Here is a 26,102-nt window from a genome sequence, read left to right as displayed (position 1 = left end):
TATTAAATGCAATTAGAATATAACTTTATGACTATTGTAAGTTACCAATAATAAAACATGATTTATTTATGTTTATAACAGACGACCATAAATTTAACCAACAAACTAGGACGAATCATTGTTTGTTAACGCGAAATTTGATGTTAGGACGTAATATAACAAAAAATCTATTAATCTATAACATTTCATTACCATTGTGTATCTGCTAAGTAGCGGCAATCTAACCATTCGTTTGCAATACGTTGTTTTGCAGCAGGTTCGGCAATGGAGTGTCTGTTTGTTTTAGGTGATTGCATCAACTTGATACACGTTCCGTTTCGGTGTCCGAAACTTCAGGTGCGCACAGTCGATATTTTTGATAAACAAGCGATTTAAAATACAAATACAAACACTTAACGTCCAACAAAACGCCGATTTGAAGCCAGCCTTTCAATGACGTAGTTCCGCCACTCGCCCTCCAGGTATACGCCACGTGGCGTTTCATTATTCGACGTCAAACCTTTGGTAACTTCACGACTGGCCAATAGCATGCGAGATTAATATTTTTGCAACCTCATCTTCTTTATTTTATGTATACCACAGTTGCGACAATTTTGTAACTGAACAAAATTACTAATATGTTAATGTCTATAGTTGGTTTGTTAGTAATTGTTTTAATGATGCGTTAATTGCAACTCCATAACCAAAGGAATACCGGTATCAATAAAAATAAATATAATAAAAATAAAATTACACAGACATAGCTTTACATTCTAAAATTCACTATGTGGCTTCCATATTTATTAGTGCTTTTCGTGAAGGCTTTAATCATTTATTTGGTAAAAACTTGTTACAAAACTTTTTATTTCACACAAAAAATATATTAACTATTTTAATAAGGTATTCAATCTTTCGAAAAACCTTCTAAGCGGATTTTTGAATACATTTTATGTATTATTTCAAAATAGAAAATTTTTGCCGCTGAGTAACCTTTATGACCGGCAGATATGGTCGTCAAAGTCAAATTTACCCGGTGTTGTTTCCTCTACTTAAACTTACCCTGCTTAACGACGTTTCGTTTACCATGGACAGCAGCCTGACCGGTCATAACGTGTTACTTTATTGTTCCACCAGCTCAATCTAGGGTTAAATGTAACATCTGGTCGACAAAACGAGTGTTTTGAGATGAGTCATCTACTAAACTAAAATCAAACCTTGTAACAGTGGCAGACTATTGTCATAGACGCCTATTTTGCTTCGAAGAATTGAAAATCAGACTCAGTATAATAAGTTCTAATATTTACGTTTTTAATGTGTTAATATACTTCATAGCTAATTTGCAGACAGTTTAGGCTACTGGCATTATGTAGCTTTTATTATTACTTTTATTAACGATCTTACAATTTTATTTTGGGGGAAATAAAGCAGAGAATACAATAAATTATTTTGTAGTGTTTTTTTACATTATTATGTTGGTGTTGTTTTTTCATCTGTGATTAGGTAATGTTTATCGTCGACCTAGCGGTACGGGCACAGTGATGCTCCTGGTTGTGTTTGACAGAAATTCAACGATTCACCTATGACGTGGGAGGATGGCCACCAGTGCGCATTAGTTCGGCACAAGAATAAACAGATTCAGGATCGCAGAAAAAAACACGAATTTATAGCGACCGGTTACCACGGTAGAACGGGTTATATAATTGGCCGGCGAAAAAGCGATAACACGGCACACATTTCGAACGCTTCGGCTTGTACAAATTTGATGCTGTTAAAAAACGATGCTGAATATTTAGATGCGATTATACATTTATGGTTGGCGAACATGAATGTTTAACTGGAAAATAAATGGTTATTCGTGGATTCGCTGAAATAGATTACTGTATATTAGCACCTTATATTTTAAATTATCAGCGTTTGGTTTAATTATATGAGTCTTTCGTTGATTTGACCAATGTTTTTTTTTCGGCTTTTTGAGATAAGCTACTTTAAATTTGTAACGCTTAGTATTAAATCGTATGCGAAGGACCTTAGTTAAAATGTAAACTATGGTTGTTTCGGTATACCTGCTATCCCACTTGTATAGATCGACAATAATGCACACATAATATTTTATATGCATTTAATACAAACTCGGCTAATTTTTTTTAAATCGTTTTGCAAATGGCAATTTGCAAGATTGTTTTTCATTTTTTAGTATTGTTTTCAGCAGAACGATACAGAGAACGGCGAAGCGGTAGCTTTAAAAGACTTGTCAATAAATTATGAGTCACCTCTAAACTTTTGTCGGAAACTTTGTTTTTCAGATCTTAAAAAAATAAAAGCAGTTGCGACAAATCCAGAAGGCTGCAAATCATGAAGGTTCCGAACTGGTTGCGACAAATCTGGGCTTTTAAGGGTACCCTGTCGGTCTGGCTGACGCCCCTAATTTTGCTGCCCATCCCTCTGTTGATTGGAGGTCCGGTAAGTAATACTTTAAAGCTCTTCCATAAACATTTATGAAGATGTTGAACACTAAGTTTCTTTCTCTATTCTTTGTTTGCATGATTTATAAATAGGGCGCATATTTTAATCATTATTTTTAAACTGCATGACATCTATTAAAGGAGTGATATTGATAACTCAGTTATTGTGTTAGAAAAACAGTGATCTTTCTACAAGATATTTTTATGCCGATAACTTATTGTTTTGATTCAAGTGCCGGCACCAAATTTACTATGGGAGGCGAAATTGTCACGTTTGGGGTTTTCCCATTAGTTAACCCCGCCCTTACGGCTTATACGCTATGAAACTATACCGCTGGAGACAGGTAGTGCTAAAAAAATTACAAATAAGGTACAAAACAATGTATACACTAAGTGATTTTCCAAAGTAAAAATAGATACTTTTTTTAATTAAATACTTAAATCTTTTTTGCTACGCAAGTATACAGAATTCCAACACAATGTCGGCATTTCTCCTTATGTTTACCCTGGAATCCCTCAGACATCCCACACATAGAAAGGGTTGCTGCCGCCCGTCATAACATGCCAAGTCGACAAGTTTGGCGGCATGTTTCTAACTTGTCAACATTGGTTTTCAACATCGCTTGGCGCTTGCCGAATGACGGGCGCCACACTTTGTTGGCGCCCAGCTACGCCGCGCATAAACGATTCACCCCGCAAGCGATGACGTTTATACATTTATAAGGCTTTTCGAAATTCCTTGTTAAACCAAAGTCGAGTTGACTTGAGTTCAAATGTTTTGATTCTGTAATGCGCGAGTGACGAGCAGTTTTGAGCAATGTAAGACAGACACCAAGGGGGTAGGTATGTGTCGGGGCAAACGTGACGTCAGCTAAATGACTGGTTGCATCGGTAAGGGTAATATCAGACTCTTTGATAAATATTTGTACCGACGGCTGCCCAAGATTTTGTAAACAATAACAAGAAGGCCTAGATTTGAATTTGTTTGCACTATACATAGATGCTATTAAGATGAAAATAATATCCTTAAACCAATATTAAAAATTTTTTTTTTAGCACGGGATTTAGTATAACCATCGTTTTATTGTGTCATACAAGTGTTTTATATTGCGACAGTTATACAGCATTTAATTCCAGACAGACGACTTAAACGTTACGTGAAAGTGTCGTATGTCGAAAAACGCGACAATATATACAACAAGGCAGAATACCTTATGTAGTTATCCCTCAAGGATTAATAGGTTACCCGTTTTAACACAGTGTCACCGAAACGTGGTATGAATTATGATAAAATGTTTTTGCTGATTTTGCGAAACATATACCTATAATTAAAACAACACGAAAAAAGTTCACGATCGATAACCAAGAAAACAGAGAAATTATTTTAACGTACGCGCCTCATAGATATATATTGATTTTATGTTTTAAGGAAGCGGCATGTGGCTACACCATTCTCCTAATGGCCATCTACTGGATAGGGGAAGTTATACCCCTTGCGGTGACGTCATTTCTTCCTCTTATCATCTTTCCAATGAGCGGGATCATGACGGGAAAGGAGGTGAGCGCGGCCTTCTTCAAAGACAGTAGCTGGCTCTTTGTCGGAGGACTGTTGATCGCGATAGCAGTGGAGGTGACCGGTCTTCACAAAAGGACCGCCCTTCGCATTCTTATCATTGTCGGCACCAAGCCGAAATCGTAAGTCCACAAAGGATGATGTGCTTAACACTCCGTTTTGTGTAGTAGTTAGGCACCTTCTATGTTTTGGCGTCGAGATATTTAGATCTCACTTTAGTTCGATTTTGAGTTTGCAAATGTATTAATCGCACTTTCCATCTAAACCTTAAGCGAATTTTAAACCAATAACTATTGTCTTAAACAATCAGAGATTATTGCTTCGGTTGCTTTACAGCATCGTCTTTTGTTTCGTTGATCGAAAATACAGCAGTCTGTACCAACTTAGTCTTATATTTAGATTGATGTTGGGTTTCATGTCCATTACCTTTTTCCTTTCGATGTGGATTAGCACCACTGCCACCACCGCTATGATGCTGCCCATTGTAGAGGCTGTCTTCAACGAATTAAAGGAGGATGCCGAGAGTAGCTTTGATGAGGTGATTTGGACAAATTTATTATAAAACAAGTTACATTTTCTTATACCAATATATCTGACCTTGAGTACACTTTCCTACTTCGTAAAGAGCATTTAAATAGACCAAGCTTCATGAAAAACTCTTGCAGTTAAAATGTTTTATCACATTTTTGGTGAAGTGTTGTATGTTACCATGTTTTTTTTGAACACACACTAAAATCACAAATAAGGACACTCTGTTTTGAAACACTCATTTTCGAATATTCTGGACAATAGCAAAGATCGTGGAAAAATCAGTAATATTGGAACAAAAAAAAACAATTACAATTTTAAACTCACGTTTTTCTGAAGGTGCGCAACAAGTTCGATGCTTTTTGTCAGTGCTAGCAATAGTTAAATGTTTTTTGAACATACAGACTTATTTTTGTAATTATATGTAGTAGAAATACAAACAAATAAAATATTTCTTGTGAACCACGGAACACTTTGTCGGTTGTGGATCGGTTCATTTAATTTTATTCGTCAAAAAACTAACATTTTGCGTAAACGTTGAATATCATACGGTGGTTATTGAGGAAACGTGTAATCGTATATACTAAGTTTATATTTTCGTTTTATGCAGGCCCGAAAGAAAAGGGATCCAACAAAGTTGGAAAGCGTCAATGATAATGAAAAAGAACTACCCTTGGATTTTGTCAAGTCAACTTCATTCTACGACAACACAGCCTTCGAGGTTTATTTAATATACTTAAGGATAAATAGATATACCAGTTTCCTAATAATTAAACGCAATCAATTTACAACAAAACGAGCAATCAATAACAAGCAGATGACCTAAATTGCAAAATGCCAAATAAAGAATACGTAACACGCAAAAAATGCAATACCTAGAAATTGTATTAATATTTGTTATAATATAATCTGTAGGTGAGCGTTGAGAGCTCGTTCGATTCTTCGGAAAGTACAACGGACAGTTGCAATAAGGAAATTAATAGCATCGACGTAAGTTTCCATGCCAAAGAAACCTGTTACATTTGCCCAAACAATTATACTTTGTAGACTGCAGCAGAGTTGGATCAATTGTAATTGATGTAATTAATTACAGGTTTTAATGTAATTTTATTGTAATGTAATTCAGGTCTAATTCTAATTGTAACTGTAATCTGCTAAAATTTTGGCTCAATACATTGATATTGAGAAAATTGAAGTTTTAATGCCGAAAGTTGTTATCGATGTAGTTAATTACAGTTTTTAGTGTAATTATAATTGTAATGTAATTGATACATTTAAGGGAGTAATTGTAATTGTAATTATAATTGTAATTGAACTGAATTAATGAAAGTGATCCAACTCTGGTCTACAGTACAAGTGCATAAATGTTTCTGGGCTTCAGTTTGCTTAATAGCAGATATATCACCTCATTTAACGAAATTGATTATGTTTAGGACCTAGAACTACAAGAAATGTCCGAGCGTAAGCGAATGAACAACCTTATCACGGGCATTACCCTCTGTGTTCCTTTTGCTTCCACAATCGGTGGAACAGCAACTCTCACCGGGACGGCTCCAAACCTTGTTCTGGCTGGTCAATACGAATTGTAAGTTAATGAAAAATGTTGCACTAGTAAGCTACAATTTATGCAAGCGTCCAACTTATCAAAGCTATACCAGCCTAATTTACCTCAAACAAATCTAAAACATAAGAATGTCAGTGTACTTCTGATTTCAGCCTATATGCTGCACTACCAAACGATAGGCTACATGGAGATATGTAGATAGTCCGCTGGCAACAGTTATCTCTTGAAAGGAGTTAATGCTCTATCCATTTCTAGTCTTTTTCTGCATGAAAGTGACAAATTTTTGTACAAGCCTGTGGGGATATTTGAGCTTTCCACTTTTGTTATGCCTTGATCGACCCTTACCCCAGCGATATCCGCAAAACATATAGCAATGTAAATTCGACCACAGTCGTAGCACTTTGTTTGCCCAGGTACAAGGATATTAGCAAACAAAATATTTTTTCAAAACACTATAAAAGTTTATTTTTATTTTTCTAGATTTTTTCCGGACGCCGATATGCAGCTAACCTTCGGCAATTGGATCATTTACGCTCTTCCGGGAGCTGTGATCACACTGTTGGTCGCCTACGTCTGGCTCTGTTGGTACTTTTTCGGTTTCAAGTAAGTTATTGCTATAAAAAATATTTCGACCTTCACATGTGTCGTTCTTTTTCTTGTGCTACATATAGCTTTATTAAAAGTTAACTATATGAAGCATGAAATTGCGTGAAAATTATATATTACGCTTATACGGTGTAGAATCGTTTAAAAAAGACTTCACTAATCACATAAGAAATACCTTATTATAATTATACTAAACAAATAACGTAATGATAGTCTAAAAAATGGGAGTTTGTAAAATATTTTTGGAGTATATGTAAAACCTTAACGTATATAGATTTATTATATTAAGTTAACTGATTGTTAATTTAGTTACAGGGAGATTCTACAGTTTTGGAAGAAAAGTCCCGAAACAGCTGGCGAGACAGCGGCAAAAGCCGTAATCGCGAAAGAGTATGGCAAACTAGGGCCCATTAGGTGAGTTTTACAAGCTTTAAGTGCAACGATATGCATACCAATCTATTTAGTTAATATCATAAAAAAATCCCCGAGTAATTAATTTATTTCAAGGGCGGTCTTACTGAGCATGGTGAAAATAAGTGCGGATCAATAACATTAACTAATCAAGCAAACACGCTTCTCTATTAAGGTTTTGATATTAAATTTTATATAGTTCTGGTTCAGGCCGATTTAAATTTACCTTCTTCTTATACCACGATTATTACACGAAATCGTCGTCTCTACTTTAGGTGGGGCGAAATTACGGTTATGATAGTCTTCATTCTGACAACGCTGCTTTGGTTCTTCCGCGACCCCGGATTTATGCCGGGATGGTCGGTCATCTTCCCTGCCGGTTACGTCACGGACGGGACCGTCGCCGTAACAATGTCTTTCCTGCTCTTCGTACTACCTTCAAGGCGACCTAGTTTGATTGACAGCCAAGACAAGTCAATTATCAAGGAGCCGGTTCCTCCCATTCTCGACTGGAAGTCAGTGCACAAGATGTTCCCTTGGGACATCCTCTTTCTCTTTGCCGGAGGTTACGCTCTAGCCGACGGAGCAACGGTAAATCGTTAGTTTAAAATAGTCCGTATTTTCCCACAACTGCTTATCGCAAAACTATAGCTTTAGTGCATTTTATACCTTATGAACAATGTCTTCTTTTAATTAGGCGAGATACATAAAATCAAATCGATTAAAAGTGAACGTAACAGCTATACGGTTCGTCTATTTAAAATATCCTAAAATTGACTCTTGGTATTTGTTTTTTTTAATGCTTGATTAAAGGTAATCCAATATCTTGCGTAAAAGTTAGTTCGCTTTACAATAGCAATCGTTTCATATAGCGTATTTTTCATTTCTTAGAAATCCGGCTTTTCGGAATGGATGGGTCAGCTTCTTGCCTTCGACGATTCTATTGCTCCGTGGCTAATATCGCTCGTCTGCACTGTAATCGTGTGTTTGTTCACACAAGTGTCCAACAATACTGCCACTTCGTCTATCTTCGCACCAATTCTTGCACAGTTGGTAGGTTTAATAATACTCGACCGGACGCCTAAATCTATAAATTTTTAGGCAACCGAACATTTACAATTTTAACTATATTTGCCAAACGTAGATTTGCCAGACATAAACTTGTTATGAGGCTTGGGAATTTAGAAAAGGAAAAAAAATGTTAGTTGTTAAGCGTTCGTTTTGCATATTGGTATTTAATAATTTTATTGTTTTGCTCATATTAATATCTTAGTTAATTTTTTGGTCGAATAGTAAATGAATACGATCAAATATGGTGATTCAATTTTAGGCTATAACATTGAAAATTCATCCGATGTACCTGATGCTACCTCCTGTTTTGGCATCATCAATGGCCTTCATGCTTCCAGTTGCGACGCCATCTAACGCGATCGCCTTTTCGTATGGACATCTGAAAGTTATTGACCTGGTATGCTAACTTTTGTAAGCCTGCCATCAATGATAAACCGTTCGCGGTTTTTACTTTTTTTTTTAGATATTTTGATTTTGTGAAGTAAACTTAGCCGACATAGCAAGATTGTCTTGTTTCAATACTTTTTTTATTTATTCACAGATTAAAACAGGTTGGCTACTCAACATTGCTGGTGTGCTTGTGATTGTTGCTTTCATCAACACTTTTGGCATTGCCTTCTTTGGCCTATCAGAATTTCCGGATTGGGCAGCCGAGTCCACGGTGACCACTACAATCGCTACTCTAAATCAAACGCTAGCCCCGTGCGCTGTTTATTAAGTGCTGTTTACTGTGTCATACTTTCAGGCATTTTTATTTATTGTAAATGTTTAGGGGGAAGAAAATGTCGTATTGCACTTCACTCGAATTTTATGTGGAATTGCTTTGACTTTAGAGCTAGCGATACGATATGGACAAATATCGCAATGTTATGGCATGGGTATGGTTAAATAATTTACTTGGAGAGTTGGAATGAAGGACACTATTAAGTTATTATTATTGAATTGAAAACGATTCGTTCGTTAATGCTGCTCTATTGGAACCTAATTTTATCGTGTGGCTTATACCATAATCACATAGGCTCCTTGGGGTAGTATAGAACTAGTTAATAGACGGCAAACTAAAATGCTTGTTTTGTTGCTTGACGTTTTTTTGTATATTTTTCTGTTTTAATAAATTGTGCTTTATCAAAATGTCAAATCAAAACAAAAATGCAACTATTTAAATTAAAACGGAAGTTCGTGTTTTTAAAAATAGCCGTAAAATGGCTTTTATATTTTACATATTTGGTTAATTTAACTATTTTAATTAGGTCTACCATGAACACATCGCTCTTTCGTTGGGGCTTTCTTCCAACAAAGTTTTATTTTTTATTTTTAAAACCGCATAGTTGATATCTGGTGGATCTTTAAATAGTTTTGAGTCAGGTTAATAATTAAAACAGACTAGCTGTTTTAAAAAGTAAAATAATACCCTCTAATTTAAAGCCTATATTCAATGCAGCCGAAAGCTAGGATGCTCTCTTTAATATAGTTATCATATCAAGGCCGAAAGAGTCCATTTTGCTTTCGAACGCCAGCAAACGCCAGTATGCTTGCTAATACAGCCGAAACTTAAGCATGTATGTTAAATGCATTTATAAAAACTTCGAAATACCTTTCCATAAGCATTTACACTTTTTGTTTCCGCTATCAAAACTCTATTTTTATCATCATTGTTTCAGGCAAACCGCACACAATAATTTCTGATTTTATGTCTTCATAGACAAACACGTACTAAGCTATAAAAACGGTTTTCTATTACACAAAGCCCACACAATATTAGGATTATCGTCTATGATAGGCGAGTAAGCAAGGTGAAAACAATCAGACAATCGCAAGAGCCTACAAGCAAAAACATTAATTTGTAACCTAGGGAACATACAATAAGACCTAAAAAGCAACAACGCCTAAAGCAGAAAAGTCTATAAAACCATAGTATTAAACCAACGACATAATATAGCCAAATTCGCAGTAATAGCCAGTACAGAATAAGATGGAAATCGCCTGAATAACACCTAAATCTGCCAGGATACGTTCTAAAAACATCAGAATAAGACCTAAATGGCCAAAATAACGCCTGAAACTATGTAGGGTATGGGACAATCGGAGGCCGCCGGTCTGCTATCGGACGCTTCGATGATGATGTTTGGATGCCTTAGTTTTTCGCACCGGGTTTTTGGTCCTGTTTGGGGTTAGAAAATGGGTTAGGGTTGAAATTAGTAGGGGAGTTAGTGATAAACTTACAGGTGGGGTTTGGGGTTAGTAAAATGTTATATAGGCCCGACTTTGACCATTTAGGTCTTATTCCGATTTAAACGGCACTACGACCATTAGGCATTATAGGCGTAGTCCTATTTTGGCCTTATTCCGAACTGTGATTTATTCTGACGTTGATGTTGTCCTTATCCCGGTCTTATGGCTAGAGTCCGTAAGCTATTATACAAGACAATACGCCTTTTTGACGTCATACTTTTAACTATGTAAAATATACTAAATAAAATAATAAATTGCATTTGCTTAAGGTTGAAAGTAAACATTAAGGCAACATCGTAATATATTATTGTTATTATTTGACGTTTCTTCTTGGACAATAATGTTTGCATGGATCAAATGCAATGGTGGCGTGTACTACAAACCATAGTTTCCACACGGACACGGACTGTTGTGTAGTGTCGTTATGCAGCTACGTATAGAGGTTAGTGCGGGTGCTCGTTCGTTATATCAAGCTTGAGTTCCTTTTCACGCGGTGCCGCGGCACACCAGTTCGTCTCGTTTAAAAACTGTGAGCAAGCGTAAGACTTGAATGTACAATAGCCTTAAGTAAACTGATATAATTAAGTATTTCACCTAATGTCTTGCGATGTAGGAATGATTTTCAAGTTACAAAATTGTTGTTTTGTAGAAAGTGTGCCGTGAATATGTTTTTGTTGTTTCGCACGCTAAAAACGTTGAAAACCACTGAAATGCAGATTGTTATTTCGCCTTTTTGGTATAAGTCACGATATAGAACTTTTCTATCATATTCTTGACTGATTTGTGATGGTAAACAGCGTTGTGTTTCTTCCAAAATACTTTTTACTGATTGTGATTTACTATACCCCATATATTTACGACGTCCTAGTATTTTTCAACATGTGTTACGCGAATAAACAGTGACTTAAAGTTTATGATCAACAACAACAATAAATTATTGAAACTATTTGTAAGCATATAACTATAATGTAACAAAGTATTTTTCTCGAAACGCAAAGTTTATTATTACCAAAAATAAAAACTAATCCCTGAAAATTAACCCTTCGCAAATATGCAACAACCGCAAACTCATCTAAAAGTAGTCTCTTATGCCAAAGTAACCAGTGAATGTTGTTATGCTTTTTTTGTTTTTACATAAATGTATCTTCTTTCTTTCGCCAAGTTAATAATCTGCACCCGTACATTAATCCGCACGACGTTCGTCATCCGCACTAATTTTTTTTTCATCCGCACAAGTTTTAACTATGTCTACAGATAACACTGGGTAATGCAAACAAGACTAGCGAAACGCCAACTATCTGAACACTTGAAGCTAAAATGAAATTTTGTACACTCATTCAATTGAATGACTTGATATATAAATCCGAATGTGCTGATATGTGTTGTGAATAGCCCACCTCAATAAATATTACAATTTTTCCGGCGAAACATCGGCATTTCGAATAGAAGCCAACCTCCAACCTAACAAAACTTACCGAGCACTATTGTGCGGCTGTGACCTGTGAGGAGAAAGCGATTGCCGCGCTTCAAGCGCCCACGTGCAATAACAAAAGTTTTTTTCCGAGAACCTTCTAGATTGGGCGTTTCAAAAGTAGTGTCATGTGAGAATGCGTACGTGACAAGAGTCATTCTGAATAACACGAAACTATGCGTAAACATGTTGTTGTGACCGCCTACACATCAAACGCTAGATCAAATTTTCTATACTTGTTTATTTTAATGAATATAGTTACACATAGAAAGGCTACTAATACGAAAATTTAATTTAGCTCTTTGCTATATCTTTAGCAATGATCCAAATTTTTGCATTAGTTTAATCTATAGTTTGAAGAAAAATAACTAATAAATGTAAAAAACATAACTATTATTGATTGACGATGCCTTTTTTTGTATTTTACTTTTACTGTTAAATAGTATTTTAAGAGATGGTAATGGGAAAAATCAAACGTCGGTAGATTATGCAAATAAAGGGTGAATTAGAATCACTTTTTATTAATTTTTTTATATGGTTGTATAAAGCAATGCAGGCGAAGTCTACTGCAAATGCTATTAGGCGAGGAGCTTGGTTGCTAATAGCCATTGTAAAAACTACCAGTTTTCCGAGGCATCATTAAGGCACACGGTAGCTCGACTAGCGCACGTAGGCAAGCACAATTGTTCATAGGGCGTATCAAAACAGCGCAGGTACGTGACTGCGGTGTGGTAGGCAACTTGTGAAAACATATATAAGCGAAACCCAAATCAGGCACCAGACATTTCGCGGCTGAAAGAAATTTGTGTTCTTATACTCCAAACCAAGTGAAGGAATTAAGTTTGGTCATGTCTATGAGGCCTTACGAACCACCATGGCGCCCTATTCTGCTGCCAATTATAGTCGAAATGGAAAGGTCGATGGCGCGTATGCGCAATGAACTTGAGCAAGAAAAGAAATCTGACCCTTATGACCAACTAGGCTGGATGAGTCCGTTCCATTACCGCCCTGACTGGTTTTCGGCGCGCAGTATTGGCGGGACCCCACTGAAAGTGGACCGATCGGATCCCAACAACTTCAGCTGCGGCTTTGACCTCGACGGTTTCGAGTCAGGCGACATCAAGGTCAAAACTATCGGGCACAAGGTCATTGTCGACGCAGTGAGAGAAAACGAACACGCGGACGAGGAGCACCAGTCGTTTTCGCGACTACAATTTCACCGATCTTTAGTCTTGCCCGAGAACGTAAACGCTGAGCAGCTGGCTTCGACTTTCGACCGAAAGACCGGCGTTCTGAAACTGAAGGCTCCCTACCTGGCCCTTCCACCAGCAGAGGAACACCATGTGCCGATCATCGTCGAAAAAATGGAGGAGGTCGAAGGGAATTGAGCCCACAAGTTATTTTATTGAATTTACAAAACAGTTGAATTTACGTCGCAGCAATGCCGGACGCTAAAGAACCAGTTTTAGTGTATCATTGCTTATAGTTATTGATGAGATGTATTTATAGTTGTCAAACCCTTTCATAACAAAAACTAATTAAAATGGTTAAAAAATATGGTGGAGAACGTATTGTAATCACGCTGGGACTTACGAAATGGTAATCGTATAGTAAGTTGTAAGTGACAATTTTATTACTGGTTAAATTATTAGTTATGTTTATTGTACATACCGCCTACCTTTTTTGCAACACGTTTAGTGCAGTACTATAGCTGCGCAAATATCCTTTGTGCTTTTATTTTATGTTGTCTATACCAGTGGTTCTTTATCAGGTGAATGGTTAGCCCCAGGGTTAATGCAATTTTTGCAGGGGCGAACCAACCAAAAGGGCGAATAAGGGTGAACCGTCAAAAATGTATGATAGCTTTCGAGCAGGGCGGATATTCTGGGTGTTTAACCTGTTCAGTGAAATATAGATGAATAGCTTAATCATATCATGAGTCAGGGGTGAATGAAATCTGGAGATAGATGCTATGGGTGAACAAAATTAAAAAAGTTTAAGAAGCACTGGTTTATAGACTATATAAGGGACTGAATGCATGGGATCCATTTTGGTGAATAGAGCCAATAAAGTTACATATTTCTAATTGTATTTCAATGGGAGCCATAGAATATAATTAACATATAGTTTAGCTTTATAAAATTGTGATTAAAATAGGTTCATTATACTCCCGTTTTTTTTCATGTTTAAAATACTGAATACAGTGTTTGCTGGCAAAAATGTTGGCAAAACCTTTAATAAGAAGTTTCACTCTTTGCAAACAGCACGAGTACTTTGGGTTAACAATATTGTTCAAATAGATAGAAAATGTTACTTGGTGCGAGGCCCTACTCCCGTCAAATTTCATTCTAAATTCGCGATTAACCAGATCCTTTACTTTTCTTATTCACAGAAAGATTCACAGAAATATACTGGTAAATCAATTTAAGCATCGAGTTGACATCTGTGATTTTGAGTACGATATAATTGCGAATTAAATGTTACGTGCCGGAAAATTGCAGACAATTTATTCGTAAACATTTTGCTTACAAAGATTAGCCTAAATTTATTTGTGTGGTAAATGCCGCAATCAAAATTTCCACGTCTTGTTCCCGAGAGTCCCGAGCCCTTTAGGCTTCCACGTCGTTGTAGCCTACACCGACAAACGATAGGGCTGCTAGAAGCGAATTTGATAGGTAAACCTTCATAAGCTACTGAAAATGCTTTTCTGCGCCATTGTGGCTAACCCAAAACCTAACATGCCGAAATAACTTACAAGGCAATCGTATAAAGCGAACGCAGTTATATGATGGACCTTCTAAAACACCAAAAATTAGACGGGTTTGTGCCTCTGGTGGTTATGTAAATTTTTTCAGTGGCTATATCCAGGGTTAGTTTAACTAAGGTGGTTCTTTTGCGTTAAGGAACAGAGTCAATTTTGCATGTTTTATAAATCTTTCTTAAACTCATTTCTGCAAACGCAAGATATAGGCTGAAAATTTTCCTTCATTACATGCAGTATGCGAAAGGGGGTATTTTACCAAGAAATTAATTTTCATTGAGGTTAGTTTGATAAGAACTATGCCAAATAAATTTATTAGAATACTTTTGCAATCAATTTTTCGAAATATATTTATTTTGATTTTTGCTGCCTCGCGACACACATCTCTAACGCAATACAAATAAAGCTTACCACAATGCTCAGTGCCTTCTAGGATGGGTTAAATGTGACTCAGTGGATGGAGTCTTTCTTTATTTCCGCGATATTAAATTAAATTACGACAAGGTGATCGTAGAAAGTTCGAAACAAATGTGAAAACAGGCTTTATATGGATAATTTATATTCACTGTGTCGTATTACTAAAATGTATATTTTCTATTTATTAAATTACTAGACGAAATACCCGGCCCAGGTTAAATAGAATATATTCCAGTTATTTTAACTGGGTAAAAGTTAATTACACCACAACAATCACCATAATGTACGAAGTCTACCAGAATTTTGTCTGGAAAAACTGCTGGCCCCATGTTATATACCATGAATATATGGAAGATAAATGTGGTAATCAGAATATTCCTATAAGAGGCATAACTAATGCAAACATATTTTTGTAATGTCATAACAAATTTGCTTATTCCTAAACGTTTGCACTGCGTGTCACTAAATAGAAATTTTAAATAATGTGAAGTGTTTCAAATCATGTCATATCGTGTGTCTAAAAAAAGGTTAACCACATTCAGAGTAACACCCCACAGCCTGTGCGAAAGCGGCATTAATAAAATGTCGTGTTTAATATGTGACTTATTTGCGTGGCTCTAAAGATCTAATTCTTGGTTTCCGTAAATTGCCATTAATTTATGCATTTTGTTAAAACAGTGTAAAATTAACGTATAAAAAGTGGTTTTGTGTCTAAAATAGGTCACTAAAGGTAAGTCGCGAACGCGCTCTGACCATTTAATTACTAATCACGTGTTACCAGCATTGTATAATCGTCTTCCTGAAGCCACATGTTATAGCCGATAATTAAAAAAATGCATTTAACATCAAACCACATTGCAACGTGCTACAAGGCTTAGGCCTCAATCACTGTCACAATATTGTTGGGAAGGTTTCTTGTACGATACCGTGTAGGTTTCCTAATGTTTATTCAAAGTATGTTTGTGAAAGTGAAAATTGCTAAACTTTGCACTAAACGCCAAATTAAGCTGCGTCCAACGTCAGACAAACCCGTAACCCGTTGAAAAATATAAATTGCTTACTGTTAAAACTGCGACAACAAACGCGATATTTTTCGAACTCTTCCATTGTTAAACTTAAGTCTTTACTTGAAACGTTGCACACGTTCGTTAACATGAATTATAACATGTGATGTGCTTTTTACGTAATCCCGGTACCATACTTCTTCGAACGTAAGTAAAATCTCGCTTGAAACTGAAAATTGGCTACTATTTAAACCTCTGCAAGGACTAAATAACCAACGACTAAGCACGTCAAACAACATTTAAGTTAAAACCATTAAAAAATTTTTTTTTGTAAGGGCAATATACCTAATTTGATTTTTTATGTCAACGCAGGTAATTGCGCCTGAAAAAAAGGTTTTGTGCGGTTTCGTTCTAAATTTTACGCGGTAACAGACATCATTAAGTTCCTAAACATAATAGTCTTTGGTTGGAAACATTAAAATTTTACTTTATTAAGGAAATATACTTACGTTGATTTTTTTATTTCCAGGCAGGTAATTGCGCTGGAAAATAAGTTTTGCGTGGATACGTTAAATAATTTTAATAAAACAATATACTTAATTTGATTTTTATGTTTGTGAAAGTGAAAATTGCTAAACTTTGCACTAAACGCCAAATTAAGCTGCATCCAACGTCAGACAAACCCGTAACCCGTTGAAAAATATAAATTGCTTACTGTTAAAACTGCGACAACAAACGCGATATTTTTCGAACTCTTCCATTGTTAAACTTAGGTCTTTACTTGGAACGTTTCACACGTTCGTAGCATGGATTATAACATGTGATGTGCTTTTTACGAAATCCCGGTACCATACTTCTTCCAACGTAAGTAAAATCTCGCTTAAAACTAAAAATTGACTGCTATTAAAACCGCGGAAGGGACTAAATACCCAACGGCTAAGTCAAACATAATTTAAGTTGAAAACATTAAAACTTATTTTTTATAAGGGCAATATACCTAATTTGATTTTGTATGTCCACGCGGGTTACGTGGTTAGAAAACTACGAAAAGCTACTAAACAAAAGAGTATAAACTTTAGGGTTTTTTTCAATGTTTTTTGTATGTGTAGTATACAGTGTTTGTTACGTCTGCACTAAACGCCAAATTAGGCTGCGTCCAACGTCAGACAAACCCGTAACCCGTTGAAAATTTGATTTTTTTTAGTCAGCGCAGGTAAACGCGGTTACGTTAAGAGGTTTATGATGTGTCACGCGCGCGCCCGGGAGAGGCCGCCGGTCCTTTCGTTAGCCGACGACGACGTTGCTCTGCCAGCGACGGAACGGGCGAACATTTTACAGACAGACAAACAAATCTTCTGTTATATTAATATAGATTTATACTACGTTTCTTCCATTTTCAATTGAGTTCCGTTAAAAAGGTAATACCAAGTGCCATCTACACGACCGAATCACGACTATAACATTCGTTACGTAAATCATCAGGAAGGGTTCAATAGGGGCTTAGGTTGACCAACATTTAGTACATAATCTGTTTAGTACTAAAGAGAGGTGCTAAAACAGAGGTGTGCACTTCCTCCAAATTTCGCATTTCAGTTTACGGCGGTAAACAAGCAATATTGTATATCTACCAAGTAACGAAATCTGTTTAGTCGATATTGAAACCGCAAGACAGTGCTCATGAGCTATTTAATTTTTTTTTGCCCCAATATAAAAATACGATACACAAATACCAAGCTAAAGCTAACGGTGTGGACGTATGTCGTATGTTATCAGCAAATACTGGCGAATAATAGCAAAAGTAAGCCGTACATTCAACGACATTTGAATGTACGTAAAATACAGTAAAAGGCTACATTTAGTTAAGATTAGGGTTAGTCGATCAATGCCCCCCAATTTGGGTTTTTGATGATCGGTTTGCTTTTCATTATGGCGTTATAAACAATATCACGTAATCATTCCCAGGTAACAAAATAATTCCGTTTTACAAAAGCTTGGCACGTGCACTGCTCAAACTTCACCCTGCAAAGGTGGTAAAACTTAAAAAAAAATACGCAGTAAATGGCATCATCAGTTTTTTCTATATAAATAAAAGAATTGTAGAAGTAGGTTGAATTATGAGTTCTCATTCATGTCTTGTGTCTCGATGAATCACCTACTTCTCCATGGGAATTGCAGAGTCTGATTTCAAGTCTACACAGTTTTTGTTGGCTTGTGTTGAGTAAGCCAGCATGCAATCCAGCAAGCAGCAACCGTTCTGTTTATTCACTAGACATGACTGGGGTATATTCATATAACGCTCTGGCTTATACAAGTTGAGAATTTGGATGAAAAAAAAATGGCGACACGGAAATATAATATTATACATCGGCCTAATTCTCAAAAGGTGCGGATGTTTGACCTGGCGATTGCTCATATCGTTTGTTTACAATATATGTCAAAAACAGCACATCCATTATGTGAACTGTGCGGTGGCTTGGTTCACAGGTGAAAGCGGAAGTTTGTTGGTAAGCGAAGTGGCTGGCATTAGGGCATAGAACGCCCAAAAGACGTGAAATCGCAACACATTTAAAATACACAATTGATAAACATATGAAATAAAATGCTATACAGAATAAACAGTAAAAATATGTGTACACCGAAAAGCCATTGCAGACTCACCGAATCTGTCGATCAATGATGCAAGCAGAGCAGACTAGAAAAACAACTAGTCTGCAGTGAGGTTCGAACTAACGACCTCCGGTCAAGCCGGGACCGTCGCTCTACCAACTGAGCTGTGCAGGCTCAGAAGGGAACGAGTCGAGAAACAACCATACGCCAATGCTTGCTCCAGTATTTGTTGATCACCAGTATTTGTTATATTTTTTTATATAACTTTTCTGAATACAAAGGAAAAAAAACACTGCTAAATATAAAAGCGTTGTGTACCACTTTAAAACTCTGTTTTTCTTGATAATGTAAGATTTCGTTGACGTTTGACCCAATAGTGAATAAGCCGTTTCAAAATGTACCCTGCCGCAATTTATTAAAGTAAAACATTCGATCGTTTTTTCTTCCTTCTATAATAAAACCAAACACATTTCAAAAAGTAGACTACAGCATTGTTGAAAAACAAAAAAATAGGCTACATTATTATTTTTTACAGAAATATTGCGTGTTTGTTTCACCGCGCGTTTTTGTCCTAGATCCATGGCCTTAATGCCATTAAAACAATATACATTTTTTATGGTGTTAATTAACACGAATAACATAGATATTAAATAAAATTTGTTTAGTATTCTATAGCTCTTGCTGCGAGTAATTCTTAGAACGCAATACAATAAAATTCCACACGGACTGACTATAATGCACCAGGGTTGCCAGATTGGCTTTTTTGACGCCAAATATTCAAATTTGGCTCTTTTTAAACATGGTTGGCGTCAGAAAATTCGGTTATCTTTTTGGCTTTTTTTCTGGCTTTTTTGCAAAAGCTGGCTAAGACTAGTCAAATGGCATAGGTCTATACGTTTTTCTTCTAAAAACATTCGTTTTAAGATCTGTATAGGCCCTATCTTGCCTGATTTTTGAAAGGAATACCCGTATAATTGCTCGGCGCTGTTCTAGATTCCTACCACAAATATTAAATCAACGCAGACTATTTGGGTTAGTGTGCTGGTTAGCGTTTGGGGAGGTTTAGGCAATGTTTTCAAAATATTGCGTGTTGCTAAATTATTCCAACGCTGTGGAAGGATTCTAGACCAGCGCCAATACCTCATACTTAAATTTGAATTTTTACTTTTGACAGGCATCTTAAAAAGGTTTAGAAACACGCGCTTTAGAGTGAGCTCATCAAACCAAGTATTTTTCAATAAAAAGCTTGACGAAAATATTACATTTTCAGCCTAAAGATCGTAGGATAACTGAGCTTTTCAAAAGATTAAAATTTTCATTTTGGTTGGTATGTTATGAACATTTATGTTTGTCATGTTGCCATACCACACAAGTTTGAACCTTTATTTTCATACAAATCATCGGCGCTCTTTCACTATTGTACGTGAAAAGTTATGCAAAAAAGAAAAAATAATAATACCGCATACCACAACGCATATTGTTTGGGTTAGGGTGCGGGTTAGCGTTTGGGTGAGGGTGGGTCAAGTAATATTATGTTTATTATTAATAATAACTTGACCCACCCTCAACCAAACGCTAACCCGAACCCTAACCCAAACAAAAGTGTTGTGGTATGCGGCATTTGAAGAAAATTTTTTTTTGTTAATTTTTACGTACAATAGTGAAAGAGCGCCAAATCATCTTATAGTATTATTTAATAGCCTTTTATGGGTTTTGAACTTATGTAATTAACGTTTGGCTTTTTCTGTTTTTTTTCAATCACGGTTTGGCTTTTTTTCAAAATTTTTATCTGGCAACCCTGTAATGCACATCAAATTTTTAGAAAAGTTATTCTGTCCATAGCTAAATGTTAAATTTGTGGTAGGTTGAGTGTGATGCTTAATTTTCAGTGTATATAAAACCTTTTTGGGGCGCTGGTCTACAATCATACCACATTTTCGTCCGTGGGTTTATATTGCTAACATTATTTGGGTTAGGCCTAGGGTTAGAGTTAGCGTTTGCAGTTTTGGGTGGGTCAAATATTATTTGTACATTTATTCTTCAACTTTGACAACTCGTTTTGTTAGTCAGGATTCTAGACCAGCGCCCTTTTTTGCTTCAAATTTGTTGCTGTAATACCCGAGTACAACGTTAAGTTTTATTAAATGTCTCTCATTAACATGCTTCAAAATGTCAGGATTCTGTGAAAGTTGCCCACCTGAAACTTATCTGCTTTAATTGCACATTAAAACCTGGGGTATTTATGTTAGGTTTAAGGCTTTGCCTAGATTGAAAAAAGGGCGTTGGTCTAGAATCCTACCACTGCGTTTAAACATTTATTAAAGCAACGCACATTATTTGGGTGAGGGTTGGTCAAGTAAATTATTATTTGTTAATATTGCTTAACCTACTCGCTAACCTGCACCCTAACCCAAATAATGTTCGTTGTGGCTAGGATTCTAGACCAGCGCCAAGAAACCATAATGCACAAGTTTGCAAAGATTTATAATTAAAATAGTCTATTGGCACCAAAATCTTAACCAACCTACCATTACTATATGAATGTTTTTGTTTTAGCATAAGCCCCGTGTTAAAGAATACATTAAGTTGAATATAGTTAAGCAGAGAAGACCATCATGGGTCGTAGGGCAACAAGCACCACCAAAGGTGGGAAGTTTATGAACCCAACTGACCAGGCACGAAAGGAGGCTCGTCGTCGGGAGTTACGAAAAAATAAAAAGCAACGAATAGCCGTACGTCAAGCAGTGATAAAGACAAAAGACCCGCAGATGATGATTAAGGAACTGGAATCTCTTGATGACATGGAACTTGATCCAGTGAACAATTCACAGTACAATGAAAAGGTATATGTAAATATAAGGATAGGATATATGTGTGTGTGTGTCTTAGAAGTAAATTTTTAAATTCTACGTTTCATAAAAAAAGAAGCCACCGTCCTTGTTAATAATGGTAGTCAATTAATGCATTTAATTTGCAGCTAAATGTTACAAGTAGTTAGTATAATATATATTTACACAGAAATATGTTTACCAATTAACATTTTTACCAAAATTAATAGTGTCTTAAATTCAAATAATTTAAGCAGTTTGGAGATTACATTTTTAACAATATGTACTGTTTTACATTCTAATCATATGTTTTTGCAATATATACAGAATTAGTTGGTGAATAATATCATTGTTTGTTTTTATTGTTTACCTTACATTCAACCTTATGTGTATAATTGTAGGTCATCAAAGACAAACGAAGAAAACTTCTGGAAAATCTTATACGAATTGTTGATTTTTACTTTAAAGAAGAACCAAGTCGTGGACGTGAATTTAAACTAATGATCGAATCTTATAAACAAAATCGCAAGAAAAAAGAGACTTACTATGAGTCTGTTAAGAATGCGCAACAAGTGGAAATTGGTGCAATTCCATTGCCGGAAACACCCTTCTCCACTCCGCAACTGCAGGACATACCCCTTCCAGGTATAAAACCCCAGGGCATCCTAAAAAAGCTTCCACCTGGACCACCTGTTGGTTTACCCCCAGCGCTTCAAGAAAAAAAGCCACCAGGGCCACCACCTGGCTTTCCCCCATCCAAGAAAATGTAAGTCTAGTTTAGGTTTATTTATATCACCAACTTTTGAACCTAATATTTTTACATTTTTATGTTTTTATTGTTGCAATCCAGTGTGGGTTAGAAGTTGAAGTATGTAATGTAACAGAATTCTAATTGTATCATATTTGTTGTAAGTTTGGATATCTATCTCTTTGCAAAATTAATAAAGTGGTCCACCAACAGCTAGCAAGACATTTTGCAAACCCTTAGAACAGTGGTTCTTAACTTTAGCTTCTTTATAATCGCAGCCCGCTCAATTTAGTACTCATACAAACTACATAGGATGCCTCAAAAAGCCTTTGTTTTGGTGAAAGAAAAATATGTTGAAAATTATCACCCAATTTCTGTCGTTCTAAACTGGCATTTTGGTGTTGGAAGGAACCAAGATTATCCCTTGCGTGTTGTGGATGTTTTAACGTTGCGCTTGAGTTTACTCAGTTTCATTGCTTCTACATTTAAAATAGCATCGTTCAATACACATTGAGGCTTGATCATGCCATTTTTAACATTTGATGTAAATCCTAACTGCAGGTAATAACAGCAATATGTCCTTATTTTGTTTAACACTAGAATTACCGGTGCGGTCATTTTGACCGTTTTTGATTTTCAATTGTTTATATCTCCGCTTAGGTAACTGTTAGAATATTGAAACTTCCTGACTTTTCCTAAGTCTAGTCACCTTTTTGGCCTTAAACGATAGCTATTTGTGTCGCTATTATTTTTAAACAACCATGGAACAATTGCTGCAGTAGCTGGTAACAGTTAGTCACATGTTAGTTCATAATTTTGACTCAACAATTCTTATCCAAATTCTATGGTTGACGGAAGCAGAAAGCGAAGGTAATTCCAAACTAATGTGGACTGTCGACAAAATAAAATGCAAAAATGTGTTGTGGTTGCTGTAGATTAGAGTTTTTGAAGGTTATTTAATCAATAAGCATTGTGCAAAAGTTGAATTTGTACTGTATGCATTCAGATTTGTGCGTGGAGTAAAGACGGGTGTGGTACCAGGAATTCCAACACGCAACCTCCCACCTATGTTTTCAAAAGGTATGTTTTATGTTCCATATATGCTAATATTAAATTTTAAGTCAAACATTATAACTATATGATACAAGTGCTGGACTAAAACGGTGTTCTTTACAGGCCATGAACTTCATCCTATTTTCTGTTTTTAAATTAAAGGTATGGAAGATGCACCTTATGACCCTGAGGAAGGGCCCGATCTTATTGAGGCCCAGGATATTCATCCACCAATGGATGATGATGATGATGACGATTTCAGACATCGAGATGATGATGAAGATGAAGGTTTGTGCTTGAAATAAAAAAATTTCACATCAGAAACAAGTATAGAATGAGGATTTAAACCGAAAACACATTAGACACTGAAAAGTTCAGCACCTGAAATCCGCTAAATGCATGAACTATTTCAATATAAAAGTTCCCAACCTTCAACTAGTGATGAAATTGTAGCTCTGGTTTCAGGGCAAAACCATGAACTTTTCTATGTATAATTGGCTTTAATCATTATATTGATAATACCTTAAGCCAGTGGTTGGCAAACTGTGGGCCACGGCCCAAATGTGGGCCGCAGAGGCATTTTTAGTGGGCCGAGTTACTTTTGAATAGCTTAGTATTATCATGTAGTTGTGGGCCGCGTGCTAGCCGTACATGCACTTTGTTTTAAAAATACATGTGGCGTAAAAGTTTTATATTGTCTCAGCGTGGTTTAGACCCACGTGCCAAATGTGGTCATGAGTAAATGTCGAAGTATGTTTTTTGGCCAATATGTAAACGCAATTTTTTTTAAGGCGCCGTGTAATACTTCACCTTAAAACAAATATTCCGAATATTTAAATGTAAACTCTCTTGATCTTCCAGGTCATCGCTCAGATGACGACGCAAGAATGAAGCGTCGTTCCGTCCGCTTTGTCGATAATGACGGCGACGATGACGTCGATGATGACGACAACGAGCGCGAGAATTGGCGCGAACAAAAACAGGACAAGCCCCTACCGTCGAACATCACCCCGCTCCAGGCAATGATGCTAAAACTGGCCGGCCAGGCGGTCCCGGCGCCACCAGACCGCAACGACTTCGACAACGACGAGGATGACGTAGAAGATGATGTAAGGGCCGAGGATCCGAAAAAGCGATCAAGACCCCCCGGTCCACCCCCTGGATTACCCCCAGGCCCACCGCCTGGAATGCCGCCGGGAATCATGCAAAATCAACCTGGTATGTTGCCGCCAGGTCCGCCACCGGGAAGGCCCCCTGCCGCCCCCTCCGGTGCCCCTCCTGCCGCTGCACCGCGAAGGGGGATAGACGCGGCGAGAATAGGGGTCGGCGAGCCTGCCAGGGGCTACAACCCCAACGTGCTAAGCGCGCCCCCTAGTCTCATTCACAGGCCAGCGGTGGTGGAGAAGGACAACGAAGAGCCGCAGGTTGCTACCATCAGCGCCAAGCCTCAACTCACCTCCAACCCGAAGGGCGACACAACCCGTTTCATGCCCACGTCTTTGCGCGTGCGACGCCAGACCAAGGGCCGCCCTGTCGCGCCCAAGATCGGGCCCGAAATACCAACCGCTGCGCAGCTTGAGAAGCAACAGGCCGACAAGCGTAAGAAGGCCGGCGGCAAGTCGAACGCCGACGCCGCCTACGACTCGTTCATGCGCGAAATGCAGGGGCTACTGTGAGTGCATTTTGATCAGTTTACTCGAGACCTTTGACTATTGGTTCGTGGACCTTGGGCGGTCGCGTCTGCTAGTTTAATGGTCGGTTGTTTAGTAATTTTTGTTCAAAACAAGCTATTTCAACATAAGGGCTGCGGTGACAATGTTACGAGCGTTCAACATCGTACAATGACGAAAGCACCGCCTTCTTTGGCATACTGTATCTCTGTACCAGTGCAGATGTGCTGTCCTTAGCTATAACAGAATCAGTTGTAAATACATTGTTTTATCTTTAACGCCGGCTGATTTTTCAACAGTTACAATCGAAAAAAAACTTAGGAAATGTGATACGATAAAATAAAAGGTTTGTTTACATTAACTTTGCAATTACGGGTGACAATATGACAAACTAACCCCCTCTATTTCCGCCCCTTTGTTACCTCTAAAAACAAAACAATTAGCAACCGAATTGTTTTACTCGAAAGAGTTATTTCACTAAAAATGTATTAAACTTAAATTTTTACCCTTTAATTTCACCCGAACCTGAATAAAATTTTTTTCAGTGGCTTTGTCTAGGCGTAAAAATATTCCAAAATACGGTTATTTATACTTTATTAACTGAAATGCTTTTCGAATGCATAACCAAACATTTCTTGGTATTTTAAACTAAACGACAATTTTGTAAAGCCCAGTATAACATTTGATAAACGTTTTATTTTTTTCGTTTTTTAACAATTACCTTAAAAAGCGAATACAATTTTTTTTCATCCGGACGGCGACCTTCAATTTTACAGTTATACGGCAGAGACCGCCAGTCCTTTAAGTTATTCGTCGCTTTATGAAAAGTTTTGTGACCCCTGTCAAAGACAATCTCAAAATTTTCTACAATTGGAACTCGGTTATGCTGATCTGATTTTATTAATTGTTACATTAGGATATTTGTCAAAAATATGCTCTCAACGAACAAAAAAACAGCTTTTTTAATCGTGTTGAATTGTTTCAAACTATTTTCTGGAAGAACGAAATGAAACAGTGCCCGTTTTCTCACATCAGTCCGTTGTCTGCCGTTTCCGATATATTTCGGCCAAAAAATAGCTTTTACCATTAGCAAGTGTTAAGCGACATTCGTGCTTGT

The 26,102-nt window shown here is 36.8% G+C and overlaps 3 protein-coding genes across 3 annotated transcripts; all 3 read left to right on the top strand.

Annotated features, from left to right (window-relative positions):
- The first annotated feature begins 2,331 nt into the window (after window positions 1-2,331).
- On the top strand, window positions 2,332-8,912 carry LOC146140042 (Na(+)/citrate cotransporter-like). The gene is made up of 12 exons (XM_083392601.1): window positions 2,332-2,439; window positions 3,871-4,136; window positions 4,414-4,552; window positions 5,153-5,263; window positions 5,458-5,532; window positions 5,976-6,127; window positions 6,587-6,709; window positions 7,022-7,126; window positions 7,399-7,714; window positions 8,015-8,176; window positions 8,454-8,591; window positions 8,736-8,912. Exons 1-12 carry the CDS (start codon window positions 2,332-2,334, stop codon window positions 8,910-8,912), a joined length of 1,872 nt encoding a protein of 623 aa, XP_083248727.1.
- Window positions 8,913-12,640: 3,728 nt separating this feature from the next.
- Window positions 12,641-13,984, top strand: LOC146140041 (body wall muscle protein HR-29-like). Its single transcript, XM_083392168.1, has one exon. The coding sequence runs from the start codon at window positions 12,746-12,748 to the stop codon at window positions 13,283-13,285; it is 540 nt and encodes a 179-aa protein (XP_083248294.1). The 5' UTR covers window positions 12,641-12,745; the 3' UTR covers window positions 13,286-13,984.
- Window positions 13,985-21,246: 7,262 nt separating this feature from the next.
- LOC146140040 (WW domain-binding protein 11-like) lies at window positions 21,247-25,887 on the top strand. The gene is made up of 5 exons (XM_083391901.1): window positions 21,247-21,529; window positions 21,916-22,280; window positions 23,269-23,342; window positions 23,478-23,603; window positions 24,177-25,887. The coding sequence occupies exons 1-5, from the start codon at window positions 21,302-21,304 to the stop codon at window positions 24,989-24,991; spliced, it is 1,608 nt and encodes a 535-aa protein (XP_083248027.1). The 5' UTR covers window positions 21,247-21,301; the 3' UTR covers window positions 24,992-25,887.
- The last annotated feature ends 215 nt before the right edge of the window (window positions 25,888-26,102 follow it).

This window comes from Ascidiella aspersa, chromosome 6, assembly GCF_963924565.1.
Source record: "Ascidiella aspersa chromosome 6, kaAscAspe10.2, whole genome shotgun sequence".
Taxonomy (NCBI): Eukaryota; Metazoa; Chordata; class Ascidiacea; order Phlebobranchia; family Ascidiidae; genus Ascidiella; species Ascidiella aspersa.
This window is presented reverse-complemented; position numbering and strand designations above follow the sequence as displayed.